We start from the raw sequence: 18,204 nt of genomic DNA on the forward strand, positions 1-18,204 counted from the left end.
ATTTTTATGTCTCTTTGCAATTACATTCCTTATTTTTCCACTTTTTCTTCCTTTCCCCTAGCTTTGTTTCTTTTCCTTCTTTTTTCATGGTTATCCCTTAAATATTTCAGTCTCTTATTTCTAATCTCAGCATAACAAAGCCTGTTTTCTTTTCTTGTTCCGATGTGTGCCTGCCTCCCTATGAGCTCCCAGCACACCTCTCATGAGATGCAAAATCTAAGAACCAGATCTTTGAGATTTCAAAATAAAATAAAAGTAAACTCTGCTTTAAAAACACTTTAGCAGAAAAGCCAGGCTAATTGTAAATCAATGAGTCTTAAAATGCAGCATTGATCTCCAGTTAGAAGTTTGAAGGGGAAAGCAGTAATTACTGTACTGAAGGTAGATTTTTTTTTTTTTTTCTCTTAGCAAGTTCTGGGCAGAAGGAAAGCTCATTAGGGCAGCACTTCAGAATCTGAGTAATTAGTTTAAAAAGTACTTTTGTGGTGTTATTCCCATGGCTAGAAATTATTGGAGTCTTCACAGATTTATAGTTCTGCTCTGATAAAGTTTGATTTATTATTGTGTTTGGTGGGGAAGATCCTTTCTACAGTCACCTGGGTGAAGATCTGGAGTGGGGAGCAGGCCAGGAAGAATTGCTGTGGGTACGTGGGGCCTCTTGCCAGCAGGGGAACCTCAGCCCAGTAGGATGGGATTTGAGCTCTTTGTGAACATCCTCTGGCCAGTACCCCACCAGAAAACAGAGCAGACATCTGGGAATCAGAGCAGAGGCTCCTACTCCTTGTGAACATCATTGGCCTCCTGTCCAGTTACCTGCAAGCCCCTTCTTGCTCGTGGGGGAAATGGCTCAGATCTCTGAGTCTTTGTCACACCATGACCAGCTCTGGTGCTGTTTCACTGGGCCATCCCCTGTGCCACCCTACTCAGGAGAGCAGGACTGTAAGGCTCACGTAAGTCTGTGGCATTTCTCCATGGGTTTTCCAGCTAATTCCTCCCTCACTGCTTATGGGAGGAATTAGCTGGAAAACCCTGCTCTCCTTTTCCAGGCTGAAGCAGAGGAAGTGGCTGCAAGCAGCACCTGGGATGTGGGTGCAGCCTCATGTGACATGGCCTGTGTTTGCTATGGGAGGTGGGATAGGGCAGAAGTATCCAGGGCTTGTTGTTCCCTTGCAAAATTATGCTAATTTTGGGAACTGACCCTGGAATTAGCATTAATCCATGTGCAGGAAGGCTTTGCAGCATGGCTAGTGAGCCCATCTGTCCTTGGGGAGAGGTCTGTGCTCCTGCCAATCTCCCCAGTTGTTAAATTGGGATAGTTGCAGTCTGGCTTGTCAATCCCATACCTCTGGCTGTGGCTGTTCCTACTCGCCAGACTCGATAAATATTTTCATAGAAATGATTCAGTTTGCAGGGACTGTCATAGATCTGATTCTGCAGGGGAGGAAAGGGGAAGGTCTCTGGAGGCAGAAAACCCTTGTGTGGCAGAAAGCCTGCTGGGAAGTCAGCTCAAGAAGAATTAGAAACCCTTTAAATAAATGCTTACTTGACATGACTCTGTCTCCCCCAGTCTAACAAGCAGGGAAGCGAATGGCAGCCGCTGGCCAGAAATTGATTGCATTAATTGATATGCCAATAAGAGAGCTTGTTACATCCGCCATTGGTTAGGAGGCCGGCTAACAAGTCCCGCTGATCAATGGAACCAATAAAGATTTCATCCATTAATGAGCAACATGGTAATTAATGTTATCCATAAACCAATTAGCCTGGGTAGCTAATGTGCTGGTTAGCACAGTGAGTGAGTGGTGGAGCCGTGGGCGGGCACAGGCCGGCTGGTGCTCAGGGGACATAATCACCTCTCTGCTGTGGAGGGGACGTCACCTTCCCAGTGTGGACAGGGCATCCCCTCTCCAGTGTGACCACAGGGCTTGGAACTACAGCTAGCTCGCTCTGGGCCTCCCAAGCAAGGGGCTGGGAGGGCGGCTGGTGGGATCGGTCACATTGCTGGGAAGGGGCATGCTTCTCTAGATTTTCAATGCACTTTCTATTATTTCTTTCATTTTTTGGAACCTTTGTGTGACCTTTCACACTTCTTTCACACTTCTTATATGTTTTTGGAGATGCACAGGTTTCCGTAACTTGTGTTCCATGGTGTAAGGCAGCATTTGGGTTCTTGCTGTGTCCCTGGGAAGCTGCTGGAACACCTCGACCCACCACTGACCTCAGATGCTGCTGTACACAGGCCCTGCACTGGGCTTTCCCACACCACCAGTACCAGTAATGATGCTAACACAGGTAACACAGCGTGTAGATTGAAGGCTGCTGCCTAAATCCTCTTGCCAGGGGCTTGCCCCAAGTGCCAGCACCACTGTGGCATCAGGACTGTCCATAGGTATCAGGACAGGAGGTGCGGGAGCAGCCCCAGGCCCTGGGCAGCATCAGTCTCACAGGCTCCACCGTGGAGTTACCTTGGATTGTTGGGTATTGACCCTGGGAGACCCCTTGTGGATTCCCTAATTGAAAATTAATACCAGATCAATGCCGTGGGCAATTTGCATATTGATCATAAACAACTTTAAAGGCACCAAGTGTGTGTTGGATCGATGCTTCTCGAGCAGGCTGCAGGGAGCGCGTCCCCGCGCCTCGCACGCTCGTGCTGGCCGAGTTCTGGGGCGGGGGTGGTTCGTGCCAGACTGGGGGCAGACTGGAGTTCACAGCCTCTTCCTGCGGCTCCCTTTGGACGGGGAAGGAGGGGATGGGCTCTTTCTTTGCTTGTTTTAAACCAAATGGCCCCAGCCCAGAGGCATCCCAGAGAGCAGGGAACATCACCCTGTCCCGGGCACACAGCCCTCCATCTGCACCTGCCATGTGCAGCCTGACACTTTCAATAGAGGTTTCCAAAAGCAGAGGTGCTGTTTGTCTGAGGACACCAGAAGGGAGCTCAGCGGTGATTTTTCCCTGCCATTTTCATCTTACATTTGCTCTGTGAGGGCAGTATTTAGACCCTTCTCTCTGTGCTCAGGACATTCACCGGTTATTTCAGAATGGTTTTGGGCTGAAGGGAGCAAATATTTTATATCAAACTTAAAAAAAACCTAAAAACTGAATCTAAAAATCTGTAACTCATCCTTGGAAGCTTCCAGCACAGGGAGATTCCTGGGGGCATGGAGATAAAACATTTGGACAGGCACTGCATTGCCTGCCTTTCCACACACGTGTGCAGCACAAGGCAGCAGCTCTGGCCTGGCAGGGGAACCACCTCTGGCCTGGCAAAGACAGAGCACAGGGAGCAGAGAGAGGGCAGGACTGGAAACCCGCATCCCAAAGTTGCCACTTATTTTCGGAGCAGCCGGCAGCTCCAGGAAGTCGCTGTGCATCTGATTAGCGCGTTACGGGGCTTTCATTGACTCGGCTCTGCTGTGCTGATGAACTGAGGCTGGGGACAGGCGCCTGTAATTGAGAGAAATAAATTCTTATCACAGGCCTCTGCTGGAGTCACCACCTGTGCGTGCGCCTTGCTCCAGGTTCCAGGAGTGGATCCAGTCCCCAGAGCTCCTGACGTGCCCTTGTTAGTGGGAGGGAGCCAGGCTCAGGGGCTGCAGACACCAAGCACCATCCCAGGGTGGCTGAAAGGTTCCATCCGCCCCGTCCGCTGGCCTGGCCCACCTGGTGCTGCCTCCCTGCTTGGCCACAGGCTGGCAGCTCCAGAGCCATCAGTGCCATCGCGTCTCACTGGGAGCTGCTCTGTGCTCTTCCCTTTTCCTTGATCCTCTGTGTTTCACTCGGGAGCTGGAGCAGCCATTCTCCATTGCTACCTGAGATCTGATGACAAGTGGAAGATCTTTCCCCACCCAGTGTGTGTCAGGAGATGTGGGAATCACAGGGGAAAAGGTTTCGTGATGATGCAAAAAAAACAAGAATGAAGGTGTAGTTTCCTTGAAAAGAAACCCATCTGCTGTTTTAAATTAAAAGGAAAAAGAAGGGAGTCCAGGGTCAGCAGGGCCCTGCAGCTCCCCGTGGTGCAAGGCTGCAGTGGGCAGCCTGACCCGCTGCAGCGGGGCTCTGCTGGGCTCCCCTGGCTGCTGGCAGCCCCTCTAGCTCTGCCCGTTCTCGGGCCGTGGACAGGCTGCCCCCGTGAGCGCGTGCGGCGCTGGGGAGGTGAGTGGAAAGGCTTCACTTGACATTCCTGACCTCCCGGTGCAGCTGAGTGCTGGAGAGCCAGCGCTGAAATTGCAGTCTCTTTCAATTACCCAAAGCCAGGGGAGGTGGAGAAAAAGGGGCTGTTGGCTCCAGGAAGCTGAAGTCGCTGCTGCTGAAAGCTCGTTAGTACAGGGGGAAAAGCAATTACTGACGTTTTGCCAGTGCCACTAACCAAACCCAGGGAGGAGCAATCCAGGCCAGGCTGTGGCCATCCCTGCCGTGCAGAGCGATGAGGGACCCCTCAAGCATGCCTTCAAGGACAGCCCCATGGCTGCAGAGCTGTGGGGTGTCTCCCCTCCCTGTTCTCAGCAAGTGTTTGTTGTGCATTCAAGAGCTCACTTGTGTTACCTGCTCCCTCCTGTGCACCAGCCCAAGTGGGGTTTGGTGTGGGAGAGCTCTCAGGTTGCTGGCAGAGGGGCGATGGCATGGCAGTGAAGACTCTGCAGGCTGTTGACTGACAAGACTTGGAAGTGGGGCTGTGTCTTTGAGGGGCTGCCTTGCTGCTGTGGTATCCATTCTTCTGCAGTGAAGAGAGACCATGACCATTCACAGCAAAAACTTTGGTACTGCAGCTCTACCAGGCTGTTTTTTCTGTCTGGTGAACCTGCATAGGCATGGCCCTTGTGGTACCAAAGCATCTGTCCAGCCTGCTGGGTGTATTTGCCCTGTCCTTCTTGGGGCTCCTGGGCATGCCCAACCCCTGACTCTGAAGTCCCTTGCTCCCCTGCCCTGATCAGCCCCACCACTCCACTCCACTGCCCCATGTCTGTGTTGGGAACTTGTGGCCCGACAGGCTGCTGGGGTATTTCAGTGGTTCATAAACCTGGGCGCTGCAGTCATGGCTTTCCCAAGTTTTTAGCTGAGCTTAAAAGAACTCCAAACATGCTGAGATTGGGAAACAGTTGGGGAGGGGGAGAAAGAGGGTCAGCAAGACATTAATTAGCTTTTCCTTGGAGCAATACCATGGAGAGGGAGAAAGAACAGAGCAGGAGTTGTATATTAAAAAAAAAAAAAAACAAAAAAAAAAAAAAAAACCAAAAAACTAAACAGAAAGAGGACATTTTAGTGTTTCATTTAAGTGTGGTTTGTGAGGATGATGGGTTAAGATTGTTGGGAGCTCTCCTGTGCATATTCAGCCCCTCAGGCTAAGCATGAATTAATTATAGCTCATTTTTGTTATAGTTACAGTCTTCTCAAGATGTACCTTGCTGCGAAGTTGCTAAAGTTGGCAATTAACTTCAGCTTGGCATCAGCATTGATTTGTTTGTGGATCTCCACAGCTCTTCTGAAGTGAGCCTATATTCCGTGAGCACAAAGCATCTCTTGCTCTACTGGCACAGTCTGGTGAGGGCCTGCAGTGCTCTTCTCCCAAGGAACACATGACAGGATAAGGGGAGACAGCCTCAAGTTGTGCCAGGGGAGGTTTAGGTCGTGTATTGGGAAAATTCCTTCTTGGAAAGAGCTGTCCACCCCTGGCACATTCTACCCAGGGCAGTGGCAGAGTTGCCACAGGGTTTAAAACCTGTGTGGATGTGGTACTTGGGGACATGAGTCAGTGGAAGCCTTGACAGTGCTGGAGGAACAGTGGGATCAATGATCTTAGAGGGCTTTTCCAACCCACATGGTTCCATGGTTCTACAAAAGCTGCCGTTGTCTGCTCAAGTAGTTCCACCATGTGTTTTTAGCAGAAGGCCAGGGTTGACTTCCCTCACCAAGTGGGTCTGGGCACCCATCCCCTGGGCACCTTTCCTGTGCTCTCTGCCATCCAGCTCCTCCATCTTCTTCCTCCCACGGGTCCCTTTGTCTCTGGACCCTTGTCCTGCAGGTCTCTGTATGGAGACCGTCTGTCCTCCCCCTGCAGACCTGGAGCTGGAGATGGACTCTTTTGTTTTGCGGTTTGATCTGTGTTTGTGTTTTTGCATGCATCTCCTTTCCAGCTGATTCCAGTTTGGAGCTAGGTTAAACTGTGCAAAATACTGTTTAAAAGAAAAAGAGAAAGGAACTTGTCAAGATGCATTTGTTAGATCACATTTAAAATGAAGCAGAATTGAAGGTAGTTTTTGTCCAAGAAAGGGGAGGCTGAAAAGCCGTCAAGCCGCAGGAGAAAGCCCCTCCTTTGTTGTCCTCCTGACATTGAAGTGTAATTTTTCATGGTTATTTGGACTGGAAAATGGGGGGAAAGGGAGAGATGGGCTTGCGATTATTTCCCATAAATGACAACACAATCACATCACGCTCCACTACAAACATGCTCAAGGAATTTGCCTTTTTTTTTATGTTTCATGTGTGAAAATAACAGCAACCTTTCTAGTCCTACTGAAATTAAAGGGGGTAAGTCCCTGTCGGGTTTCACTGGCTAAAAATATAGCCCAGTTTGCAAAAACAAAAAACATGGACAGCCTTGTTCCCAGGGAGTGGGAGAATGGTGATGTTCTCCCAGGGATGGGGCTCTTGGTTGTGCATGCTCTATCCCTGGGTGTGTTCAAGGCCAGGTTTGATGGGCTTGAAGCAACCTGGTCTAGTGGAAGATGTCTCTGCTTATGTCAGGAGTTTGGAACAAGATGCTCTTGAAGGTCCCTCCCAAGCCAAAACAGTTCTGCAACTCTCTGATGTCTGTGTCGGCTGAGCACGCCATAGTCAGCAGTTTCTGTTTGTCAGTGAAAGCAGCAGAGATGCTCTGGCCATGCTCTGGAATGGAGCTGTCTGGGAAATAAGTGTCATTAAACCAAGGAACATGTAGTATTACATTGTCTTCCTGCAGCCCTTTGTCGGGTGGGACCCATCCGCCAGCTTTGCATCCAGGATGGAGCTCCGTAGCATTCCTCTCGGAACCTTGCTTAGTGCTGCCTTTGCACTGCTTGGAGTCCTGCTTTTCCTTGCAGGAAAACAGTAGGAATGAGCAAGCTGATGTAGAGTAATCCCGTTAGGAGGTGGCACAGGTGGAGTTGCAGCACATGCACACATCTGGAGTGGGAGCTGAGGTCAGAACCCCATCCGGGCTCTATCTCTGCTCTGTTACCGCAGCACAGTGTGCTGGGCCAGGGGCGTGATGTGAGCTGGGGCTGCCCTCCCTGTGCCTCCTGGAGACCCTTCCTGGGTCAGGCCCTCCCTGTGCCTCCTGGAGACCCGTCCTGGGTCAGGCCCTCCCTGTGCCTCCTGGAGACCCGTCCTGGGTCAGGCCCTCCCTGTGCCTCCTGGAGACCCTTCCTGGGGCACTGCTCGGGGACAGCTGAGCTCATCCTGGGCCCCCAGGATGTAGGAGGGCATCGACCCACTCTGGACCTCCTCCTCCATATGGGCCTGAACCTCTCTACACCGGACCGGGGGGGGCTCAGGTTTATACCTGGGACAGCAGTTGGGCTGGGGCTCAGGTTTATACCCGGGACAGCAGTTGGGCTGGGGCTCCTTGGTGCTGGGTCCAGCTCAGCTAGCCCTCACCTCTCCGACAGCCACGGCATGCAGCCAGAAGCCAGGGCTCAGGCTTTCTGTTGGCTTTTTTGGCTACTTTTCCTGAAAAAGGGAGTGTCACAAATTCTTTTTGTTCCAAAGGAGAGACCCTGTGTACAATTAAAACTTGTTTCTGGTAAACCTCATTCCAGGAAAGATGAGCTTTTAACAAAAGGCTTTTGACAGCTGCAGGGTATTTCATTTTTTTAATGCCGAATGAAAAATCAATACATTTTTCTAGGTTATACATATTCAGAACAGGCTTGATATTTCCATTATAATGGAAAATGGGTGTCTGCACATCTCGCCTGTCAGAGCTGCACCGCCACATTTTCCAAGCCACTGCTAAATATTTCAAACCTGATTTGATTGTGGTTCATGACAGCTAATGTTTCTCAGCTCTCAAGCCTGCCGGAGGGTGGAGAGGCAGCGCACGCTCTTTCCCATGCCTACATTTTCGCCACCCCAGAAATGCCCTTTATCCCTTCGGATAAGAGATCTGGGTTTGTTAAGGGAAACCTGGCTGGGGGAGGAAGAGGTGAGAGGTCGAGCTGTTCAAGCTGGTCTGGATCCCATCAGCATTTGCCGACTTCTCCAGCTCTCAAACTTCCTGGGTCTGGAATGGGACAGACCTCAGTGGTGTGATCCTGTGCAATTGCATGCACAGTTTGGGTACATTTTGGTGTGTGTCCGAGTCAGAGGTTCCCTGACCTCTGCAGAAGTCAGATACTTGTGATTTTCCAGACTCTTCTCCTGCTCTTCCCCCTCCTCCCCCCTCCTGTTCCCCACTTAGTGAATGGTTTAATTTTAAATTAAAAGGAAATACTGCTCTCTAAAATGATTTATTCATGAAGGAAGCAAAGACTCTGCCTAGGATTTTGTGTGGGGCAGGTGGATTGAGATGGAAGAGCAGCTCCTTTGGCTCCAGGGGCTGCACTTTTTGCTCTCAGTGTTGACCTGAGCCCTGGCAGTGGGAAAATTCATTTTAAAAGTTATTAATAAACCGCCATGGACTCAGGGCACTCTGGCATGGGAACCCGTGCACAGTGTGTGTTGTTCTGTTTTCCCAGGGACATGATTCCCCCATACAAATCCCACAGCAACAGCTCTTGCACCTCTGAAGTCCGAACAGAACGTGCAGCTTTAGGGAGGAGGGGTCGCGTGGCAACGAAAAGGTCATGGTGGTTTGGAAGTAAGTTCCCTACGTCTTGCTGACCAGTGCTCATGCAGCCTCAGGAGCTGGTCTTGGGGTGGTCTGCACACTCTGCTGCAGCTGGGTGCTGTGGGCCACGTCACGAGGACGCTGGTGGGCTCTGCTCAGCGGCTGCAGTTTGCAGTGGCGATGGAAGCTCCTTGTGCTGCGCAGTGGATCGAGGCAGGAGCAGACGTGCTGCTGGCCTGTCGTCAGAGGGATGCCCCAAAGGAGTGCAGGGGATGGATGGTTGGGTGGCTTCACACAGGTGTTTGCTTCCCAGGCCTGCCCCGCACCCTGGAGCTGCCACTGTGGTCAAAGTCTTGGGAGAGCGTGGGCACAGAGCTGCAGGAGCAGGGCCCTGGCTGCTTTCGCTGCCAGTGCTGAGGTGTGCTCTGTGGAAGCTGGGTCAGACACGGTGTGAACGCCGGAGGCGAGTTCCCGGCAGGTCGGAGCCCTCTCAGCGCAGAGCCAGCTCGGCGGGGGTGGCTGTCCCCAGTGTCCCAGGGGTGGCTGTCCCCAGCGTCCCTGGGGTGGCTGTCCCCAGCGTCCCTGGGGTGGCTGTCCCCAGCGTCCCAGGAGTGGCTGTCCCCAGCGTCCCAGGGGTGGCTGTCCCCAGCGTCCCAGGGGTGGCTGTCCCCAGCGTCCCTGGGGTGGCTGTCCCCAGCATCCCTGGGGTGGCTGTCCCCAGCGTCCCAGGAGTGGCTGTCCCCAGCGTCCCTGGGCGCAGTGGGAGCAAGGTGGCCGTGCTGCCGGCCAGACCGAGCGTGCAGAGCAGAGCAGCCTCAGCCTTCCAGAGAGCTCTGCTGGAAGGGGATCACGGCAGATGGAGTCAGTGCTTCGCCCTCCCCAGGGCTCTGTGCCAGAGGCCCTGGCAGCAAGGAGCTGAGCAGGGGTGGGACAAGGACCTACCCAAGCTGGCTCAGAGTCTCCCTGGGTACATGTCTGAGATTCTGCTCCCTTCCCATCCTGCTTCAGGAAAATTACTTTTCAGAAAAAAACTCAGGGTGGAGCAGGAGGAGGGTTTGCAGCTGGATGTGCTCCCTGCCCTTTGCCTAGAAGAGGGTGTTGAGAGTTTCTCAGAGGGGAGCGTTCCCGGTGCAAGACTGTGGTTGCCAGAGGTGTGGGGGCTCAGTCCAGGCTGGTGGTGGATGGACATGAGGAGCTGCAGCCCCAGCCGTGCTGGGGACTTGCTGTTTGTAGCCTTGTTTTTTAATAATTTTCTCCCGTTATTGGTATTCATAGCTCACATTTTTCCGGTTACTGTCAGCCTGGGCTTTCATCCATTTTAAAGAGCTATTTTTTCCCTTGTTGATGATGATGATGATGGTATAAAGACAGATGGTGTAACTGCTTATGAATGTCCTATTTTATTCTCCTCGAACCAGACAGCACACTGGAAGACACGTATTATTTCCACATGCTCAGGTTAGAGCCCAGACAGCGGCTGAGCCTGGCTCGCCCTTCCTCTTCCTCCCATGCCGATGCTGACACCTCCGGGTCGCAGCTGGGAGTGCCGCTGCGCCAGGAGCCCTTTGTTGTTCGGCCAGGCTGGGGGATCTGGGCTGGGAACTGGGCTGGGAACTGGGGGAACTGGGCTGGGGATCTGGGCTGGGGGATCTGGGCTGGGAACTGGGGGAACTGGGCTTGGGAACCGGGCTGGGGGATCTGGGCTGGGAACTGGGCTGGGATCTGGGCTGGGGATCTGGGCTGGGGATCTGGGGCTGGGGTATCTGGGCTTGGATCTGGAGCCAGGAGATCTGGACTGGGGATCTGGGCCCAGGGGATCTGGGCTGGGCAATGGGGGGCCAGGGCCAGGGCAGTGGGCCATGGGCAGTCAGGGCCATCTCCTCGCACTGTCCAGGAGGCCTTGGAGCACCTGAGCCAGCAAAGAATGGTTAAAATTATTATTTAAATTAAATGTATAAACTCATTACCAAATGTTTTTAATAAAACCAACTAAAATCTGCTTCCACAGCAGCTGTCCCAGCTGAAGGGACACCCTCACCACCCTGTGTGAAGTGGTTTGAAAGCACCATGGTGGTGGGGTTGGGGTGGGCATGGTTTGTTGTGTTTTTTCCCTAGAGTGGAAAAAATATTGGAATTTTAATTTCTGAAATGTGAACCCAGCTGCTGGTTTCACAGCCCTTCTCCCAGCAAACTTGAGCACTCAGCTCGCATGGCAGACTGCCCATCTCACCCCTCCGCCAGTGATATGTGTCTTTCTACATGTTGGATGCCTTTGTCAGCACTGTCACCCATCTCCCCTCTCACTCCAAATTTAGGCTTTCATATCCTCAAACAGCACTGCTGTGTATCTGCAAGCTGCTAATGTATACTTTTAATCTGAATTTCTAGCCCTGTGTTTGTTAGGAGGAGGATGGGGGTTGGTGCTTGAACCCGTTAGGTGGCTCAGGTAAATTGCAGGGTTGCATGGGTTCATGGGGTTTACCATGACTGGATAATGTGAGTTAAAATTCTAAACTATCCTGCCTAAAACTGGGTATAATGGCCTAAAAGTGCCTCTTTTAGCCCAGTGGTGGGGTAACCCCTGTGAGTTACAGGACTGTATATTAATACCCATAGTAGTAGATGATAATGTGGCTGAAATACCCTGGTGTAAGGGGGCTGACAGCCACAATTCTGTCACTCCCAGTCCCACCTGACGAGGTGCCTTGGAGCAGAGCTGCCCCACACCAGGTTGACACACTCTGTGCCCATTCTGTTTTTACAGGCTGGACCATGGTGTTCTGTGTTTTGTTCTGAGCTTTCAGCACTTCACTGAGTGTTTCCTCCATGCTTTTGTACTGGCATGGTGCTGCAGGCTCTTCCCCTTGCTGGGATGAAGGCAAGGCTGCCAGCATGTTCCTCTTGTGCCTCGTGTCTGGGCTGGGTCTGCAGCTGATGGTCTGAGCAGGAGGGATGGCATTTGTCTGCAGTGGGCTCTGGCATCTTGGTGACCAGGTTCAGTACTGCACCCTGTCACTGGGTCTGAAGAGCTTGAGATGGGGATGAGGAGGAAGGATGAGAATGAAGGTGCTGGAGGCTCTTGTCACTCCCTCATCCTTCTGTAATCCCTAATATGGCTGGGTAGAACCTCATTGTGTAGAGAACCATGTCACTGTACATGACACCTCAGGGAACTTCAGCAGCTCCTGGTGGTAGAAGTAGGTGAGGTTCTTCGTTTTGTCTTCATCTCTCAGTTCTTTACAGTTTCTGTCTTGACCAATAAGCAAGTGCTTGTCCCAGGTGTGCTGGGAGAGCACCTGCCACCCAGCTCTTATGCACAACCTTAGGTGTTGCTCTTACTCTTTGGCAGCTACCTATTCTTCTGTACTGCCTTTCATGTCTGTGTGACACTTTCTGCTTTTCGTGTTTCAGAAGAACCCAGTGAAGATGTGGAAGGGCCCAATGAAACAACGGGCGATGCTGAGGAACCTGCCAAGGAGCAAGAGAGTGGAGGGGACAAGGACCAGAGTAAATGGACAGGTATGATTCTGTGATTTAGCAGAGATGATGTTTGGTCCCTCATTTTCTTCAAATCCAGGAAGGGGAGGTGGAAAAAGCAGTGGTCCACAAAACCCTTTTTAGCTGACCACAACGTGGCAGTGTCAGCGTGACATAAGTGTCATCTGGGTGTGGCTGTTTGACACACTCAATAGTTGGGGTTGTGGTGGGTCAGGCTGGCTTTGGGCCAGGGGTGCCCTGGGTCTGGAGCGGGCAATGGGGATCCACAGCTGGGAGAGGAGCGGGAGGAAGGGACGACCCCTTCCTGCCAGCAGCCAGCACGGTTGAATTAAGCATATCATTTGATGATTCTATGATCGTCCCACTCTGGAGAGGGCCACCCATCTTCCACCCTTGCTGCCGCTTCAGCCTGGGTCCAGAACCCGAGGTGCTGAAGGTGGCATTCGTTTTCCTTGGCCCAGGACACAGCAGTTCTGGCTGCGGGTCCCATTTGGTTGGCAGGCTCAGTGTTGGTCAGTGCAATGCCTCAGAAACACGCAGAAACCCTTCTTCCAGGCAGCCCTCTCCTGCTGCCCTCATGGTTGCCTCTTGGTGAGCCCCAGACAGCAGTATTTTGTCTTACATTGTCTTCCCAAAATGGAGTGTGGTATTTCACCTCCACAGTTACAGTCCCAGCCCATCTCAGCCTCAGTCCATGGAAGATGTGTCCCAGCTGGTGAAGAGAGCAAGCTGGGCCCTGTGGGCTGTTGAAGTTTGTGCTCTCAGTGTGGGCTGTACTCGCTGAGGTTGCTCTGTGTGTTCCTTCCCATCACATACTGATTCTTAAGCTGGAAATGCAATTTGGCTTGGCTGTAGGTGGGTTTTAGTCTCAGTTCATTGTGTGGGATTGTGTGATGCTGTGCACAACCATTTTGTGGAGTGTCACAGACAGATGTAAGTATTGTTTATTGATTAAATCTCTTCAGGGGTAAATAGGTCTCTTTGCCCAAACCTGAAGCACTTAAAAAGGCTGATCTGTGTGCAAAGATTATATTTCAAAATATGTCAGGAAAACTGAGGAGCCTACTTTTTAAACCCTCTTCTGTCCAGAAACCCTGAATCTGAATGGTTTAATTTATTTATCCTGCCAGTGAAATTCCTAACCCAGTGTTTGTGATCCAAGGAGCAGATCAGAAATGGGAGAGCTCCATGGGGTCAGCAAAGGGAACTGTGTGGGGAGGACACAGAGCAGGCATGTGAGCCCGCGGAGCGTGGGACCAGCCTTGTGCAAGCCAAGGTGCGTGTGATGGGCTGGTGCTGAGCTCAGGCTGCTTCCAAACATGTAATGCCACCGCCGTGAACTTTAAAGCCAGATTGTGTTACCAATTGTTGCTGTCCAGACCGAGTGCAAAGTAGGCACCACACCTTGCTCTTATTTCTGCTGTTGTCCCTCGAGGAGCATGACTGTGTTGACAGTCCTGGACCTCAGAGATGGGAAGGAGCAGAAACTGGGTCAGTTATACTGACAGCGCCAGAAGAGAAGTGTGCAGGGACACGAAAACCTGGTGCCATTGGAGCCGTGAGCAGGGAGGGGAGCAGGCAGTACCGGGAAGCTCTCCTTGGAGGAGGAGGAGGGGGAGGCTGCGACCACAGTGCCATAAAGAACATGAAGCCTTCTCTGCATTTGCCCTCCCTGAGCAGAGCAGCACAGCCTGTATCAGCAGCAGCCTGGCAGAGCCTGTCCCCCAGTGCCAGGGAATGGGCTGCAGGGCGCTTGGTGATGCTGAGCGCTGTCCCCGGCCTGCTGCACCCTACCTGGGTGCTGGGACAGTGCCTGCAGCTATCAGAGCTGCCCGCTGCTCCCTCCTGTGCTGTGCAGAGGAGAGCAGAGGTCGGCAAGGGACAGACACGGGGCCTGTCCCTGACTGAAGGAGGCTGGGGAACCGTACACCTGCCATCCCTGCCCCAGATTTTCCCGGGAATTGACCAAACAACTGTTTGTAAGTGCTGATGGGAAGATAATGAGATGAGGAACAGTCGACACAGATTTGTCAAGAACAAATCATATCAACACGACCCAGTTTCCCTTCATGTGAAGAAGGTCCTGTTTGGAGTCAGTGTCTCCTTGGGAAGGCTTTCGATGCCACTTTTCAGGACAGGCTGAAATGAAGCACAGACATAACAGTGTGGGTGACAATACTGTACCACTGGTGTGTTTTTTAGTACTGGAAAGCTCTCAGTTCCTGAGCTGGGGTGTTAGGGAGGCTGGGCAGCAATTTCAGAAAGCCCAAACATCAGGAACAACCCAGAATGGTGCAGCATCAGTCAGGAGGAGAAAATGGAATGAACAGGCTTATTTGACCTAAAAGAAGAGCAAAGAGGAGGACAAGATAAGTCTTGTGCATGAAATGCTTCTGAAAGGAAGGAAATTATTTGTTCTCCACGTTGAGGATACAGACAACAAGACACAAAGGGCTTAAAGTGAAGGGAGAAAGATTTATGTTAGATAACAAATTTTTAAAAGTCCTCCTGTACAGCTTGTGGCTTAAGCACTGGAATGGGTTTTTTGGGGAGGTTCCTTGGAGGTCATTCAAGAAGACTCGAGGAGCTGCCATTGGGAGTAAGGCAGGCTCAGTCTGTCCTGCTTTGGATGGACTGGCTGACCTTAGGAAAAGCCTCTGATCCAGGTGTGAAGATGGAGGTGGGAGCAGGAGAGGTGTGGGGTGAAAGCCAGTCATGGGGCATGTGAAAGGGGAGGGGGACAGATTTTGTTGCTGCTCACCACCTGCAATTTGATTGTTGTGTTCCTCAGCAATTTACTCCCCTTTGTGCTTTAGTTTTCTCACTGTGCACAGGGGATTTATTTCTTCCACTTTCTTAAAGGATTGCAAGATCTGTAACACAACACTGAGTTCTTTACTCATCTCCCTGCCCCAGCCCAGGAGTGTCTGCACCACAGTGGGTACAGTCCAGGTACTGTGGTGCCTGTGCTGGGGTTAGTGTCAGCACCAAGGGGAAAACCTCTGTTCTCACTGTAAATTTGTTGAAGTGTCTCAACTGCAAAATAAATTTATTGATGAATTCTTTGCATTTATTTTAAAATGCAGTAATGTGAAGCAGAAACATTTTTTAGGTGATACTTTTCAGCTGAATATACTTGGGGAAAACTCCATCCCATAGAAAGACTCATTGGATCTTGACTTTTACAGAAATCTCAGTGGTTACTGAAACGTTCTGGAAGATGGCAGTGCCTCCACACTGGAGCAGGGAATTGCCTGATAACTCAGTGTTAGACATTATCTTGTCATGGCTAGTGTGAGATTCACCACAAGCAAACCAGCAAGGGGGAAAGGAATTGTGGCTGATCCCAATTCCATGTTTAAGGCAGGATGTAGATGGTGGATACTCAGCTGAAGTTCTGCTCACTGCAGTACAAGGCCTCTCAGATTTGAAGTGGTGCTGGTTCACGTCTCTGAAGGAGAACCAGCAGTGACCCAGCTACCAGAGGCTTCCTTAATGCACTGTCTGTTGGGTACACAGAGAATATCAGGGGTTTTTCCACAAAAACAAGAAACAAAGTCTACTTAAAATATAGATTGAAATGAAATCTTTCTGGAGGACTGGCCTGAAGGGCTTTTATTTTTGTTAATTATTTTTTTTTTTTTGTCCGTGATGCTCACCTAACAGAGCAATTAGTGCAATGGACCGTCCCTGATTCGAATCCGTGGTAGATTGCTATTAAAGGAAGTATTAATGGGCTGCTGAGAGCTGGGAAATTGTTGCAGAAAAGTGTGTTTATGGAGTATGGTGCTGGCAGGCATGATTTCAATTGGATTTGACATGTTTAACATAAATGTATACTGCACAGCTCCTGCAGTTTATGAATAATTCCTACAGGCCGACTGCCTTTCTAATTACTGAAATTGAAAAAAACAGGTCAGGCACATCCTGACGGAAATCTATTCCTGCTCCTCCCCCCGGCTGCTTTTTGCTGCTTTTTTTAAAATATCTGGCGTTTGTGGAGCACTTAATGGCCGGGATGTTCTGGGGGCCTGAGAGGCTGGGAGGAAGGGGACGAGGGGCATGATGGAGCCACTCAGCACCGGTGCCTGAGCGAGGGAAACCAGGGAGAGGGGATGGGAGAGAAGGACTGGGAGTTGCCTGTAACTGTGTTTTTCCCAGGATATGTGAAGCACTAAAGGCTCCTGGGTGGCAGCTCCAGCCCAGAAACATGGCTGGACTGGGTGGCTCCATGCAGCTGCTGGCTGAGCTCCGGGCATGCTGGGCTCTGGCAGAATTGGAGGTGCTGCAGGAACTGAAGGGGGCTGCAGGAGAGGTCTGTGGTGCCAAGCAAAACCCCACTTCTGGGAGCCCCTGGTGCTGTTTGGCATCTCATAGAGGCATCTGCTGGGTGTTTTGTGTTCATATGGAGCAAGGCAGGGAGGTCTGGAGCTTCTGGATATGAATATTTAATAGTAATTCAGCTGTGGGTACTCGCTGCAGGTGGGAAGGTATGACACAGCATTAGAAAAACAAATTATTCAGCCATTTCTGGGGCTGTGAAGCAGCAGTGAGGATGGGTGCAGAGTGCACTGAGCATGGGGCATTTACCTGTCAGCTGAGTTACTGCTGCAGAGCAACAGGTAGTGCACTGGCCTGATCGTGTGGCTGTAGCAGCTGATTGGAATGGAAGTTCCTTCAGGGAATGGGGAATTAAACAGACAGTGTTTGAGGGGGAAATGTTGGCTGTGTGTTACTGAGGAGGTGGCAGTGCTGCAGCAACTCTGGGTGCCCCGTGCCCTTCCCCAGCAGTCCGTCTGGGCTCTGGCCATTCCTGCATCAAGGCAGTTTCTGGAGAATGGACGGAACAGATAAACTAGCCCTGAATTTCAAGAGACACAGGTGCTGTAAGGGCACGGGGGGCAGAAGCACAGGGCTGTGTGGCACAGTAGCAGCTCCCACTGGTCCGAGGACTTGTGGAGCTGAGTGATGGCTCCAAGAACACACAGAGGTGATTTGAGGAAGGAGGCACCACCAAATACAGAATGCTATTTTCCATCAGGCAGTGAAAGCACAGTTCCCTGGTCTCGCTGAGAATTTCCCCAGGCCAGCGGCTGGACTTCATGGCAAGGAGTTTTTTGGAGGCTGGTGGTGTTTAAATCAATGGCAGTAGCAGAAACCCCACTGTAAATTTCTAGGGCAAGTGGCAAGCTGGTTTACGGAATGCAGGGAGATGAGAACCTCTGGCTTACGGAAAGCAGCATGAATTAATAATCATTTAATTGGCTTTTCCATTATGTTGCTTGGTTGGGAGATGGAAGTTTAGATGAAGGGGCTGTCACTGATACTTCAGCTAAAAGAATTTGATGGGTAGGAGGTGGGTGGTGACTTTCTTCCCACCAGGATGGAGAGCAGCAGTTTAGGGGATCCTTGCTGTCTTTGCCTTGGAACAGCAAAGGAAAGGCCCCCACTTGGAAGGAAGTGTCCATCTCACCTCTGGAGTGTACCCAGGGAGGATCTCTCCTCCTCTGAAAAGCAGAAGCTGGTGAGAAGAGCGAGACTGGGAGATCTCCAGAAGTGCTGTAGCACTCCTGCCGCATCGCTCTTGGATTTAGGGGATATTTGTTGAGAAACACAGGTCTCCATCTAAGTCAGTGAATTGGAACTAAATCCATTTAAAGAGTCAAAGTAATAACAATACTATCCTATATGCAGATGTACATCAGGCTTTAAAGCAAATTCCTTTTTCTGCCCTGCGAGGCCTGGGCCTGGAAGCAAGGTGCTGGCCATGGTCACTGCACAGGTGGTGTCTCCGTGTGCCGAGTGTCACTCAGCCCTTCGAGGCCATTGCTTTCTGGACATTTTGAGCTCAGGACATTCTGTCCTGTCCTCTCTTCACAGACAGAAGGTCCCAGGCTAGG

The 18,204-nt window shown here is 51.3% G+C and overlaps 1 protein-coding gene across 3 annotated transcripts in view; it reads left to right on the forward strand.

The window, feature by feature from the left end:
• Window positions 1-18,204, forward strand: part of ZFHX3 (zinc finger homeobox 3) — a 123,553-nt gene that overhangs the window by 81,192 nt on the left and 24,157 nt on the right. For 2 of the 3 annotated variants that reach the window (XM_077786405.1, XM_021526901.3), the window contains exon 5: window positions 12,218-12,325. In XM_077786405.1, the coding sequence (XP_077642531.1) occupies window positions 12,218-12,325 (108 nt within the window). The remainder of the gene's footprint in view (window positions 1-12,217; window positions 12,326-18,204) is intronic. The other variant, XM_021526902.3, reaches the window with a different exon arrangement.

Source organism: Lonchura striata, chromosome 13 (assembly GCF_046129695.1).
Source record: "Lonchura striata isolate bLonStr1 chromosome 13, bLonStr1.mat, whole genome shotgun sequence".
Lineage (NCBI taxonomy): Eukaryota > Metazoa > Chordata > Aves > Passeriformes > Estrildidae > Lonchura > Lonchura striata.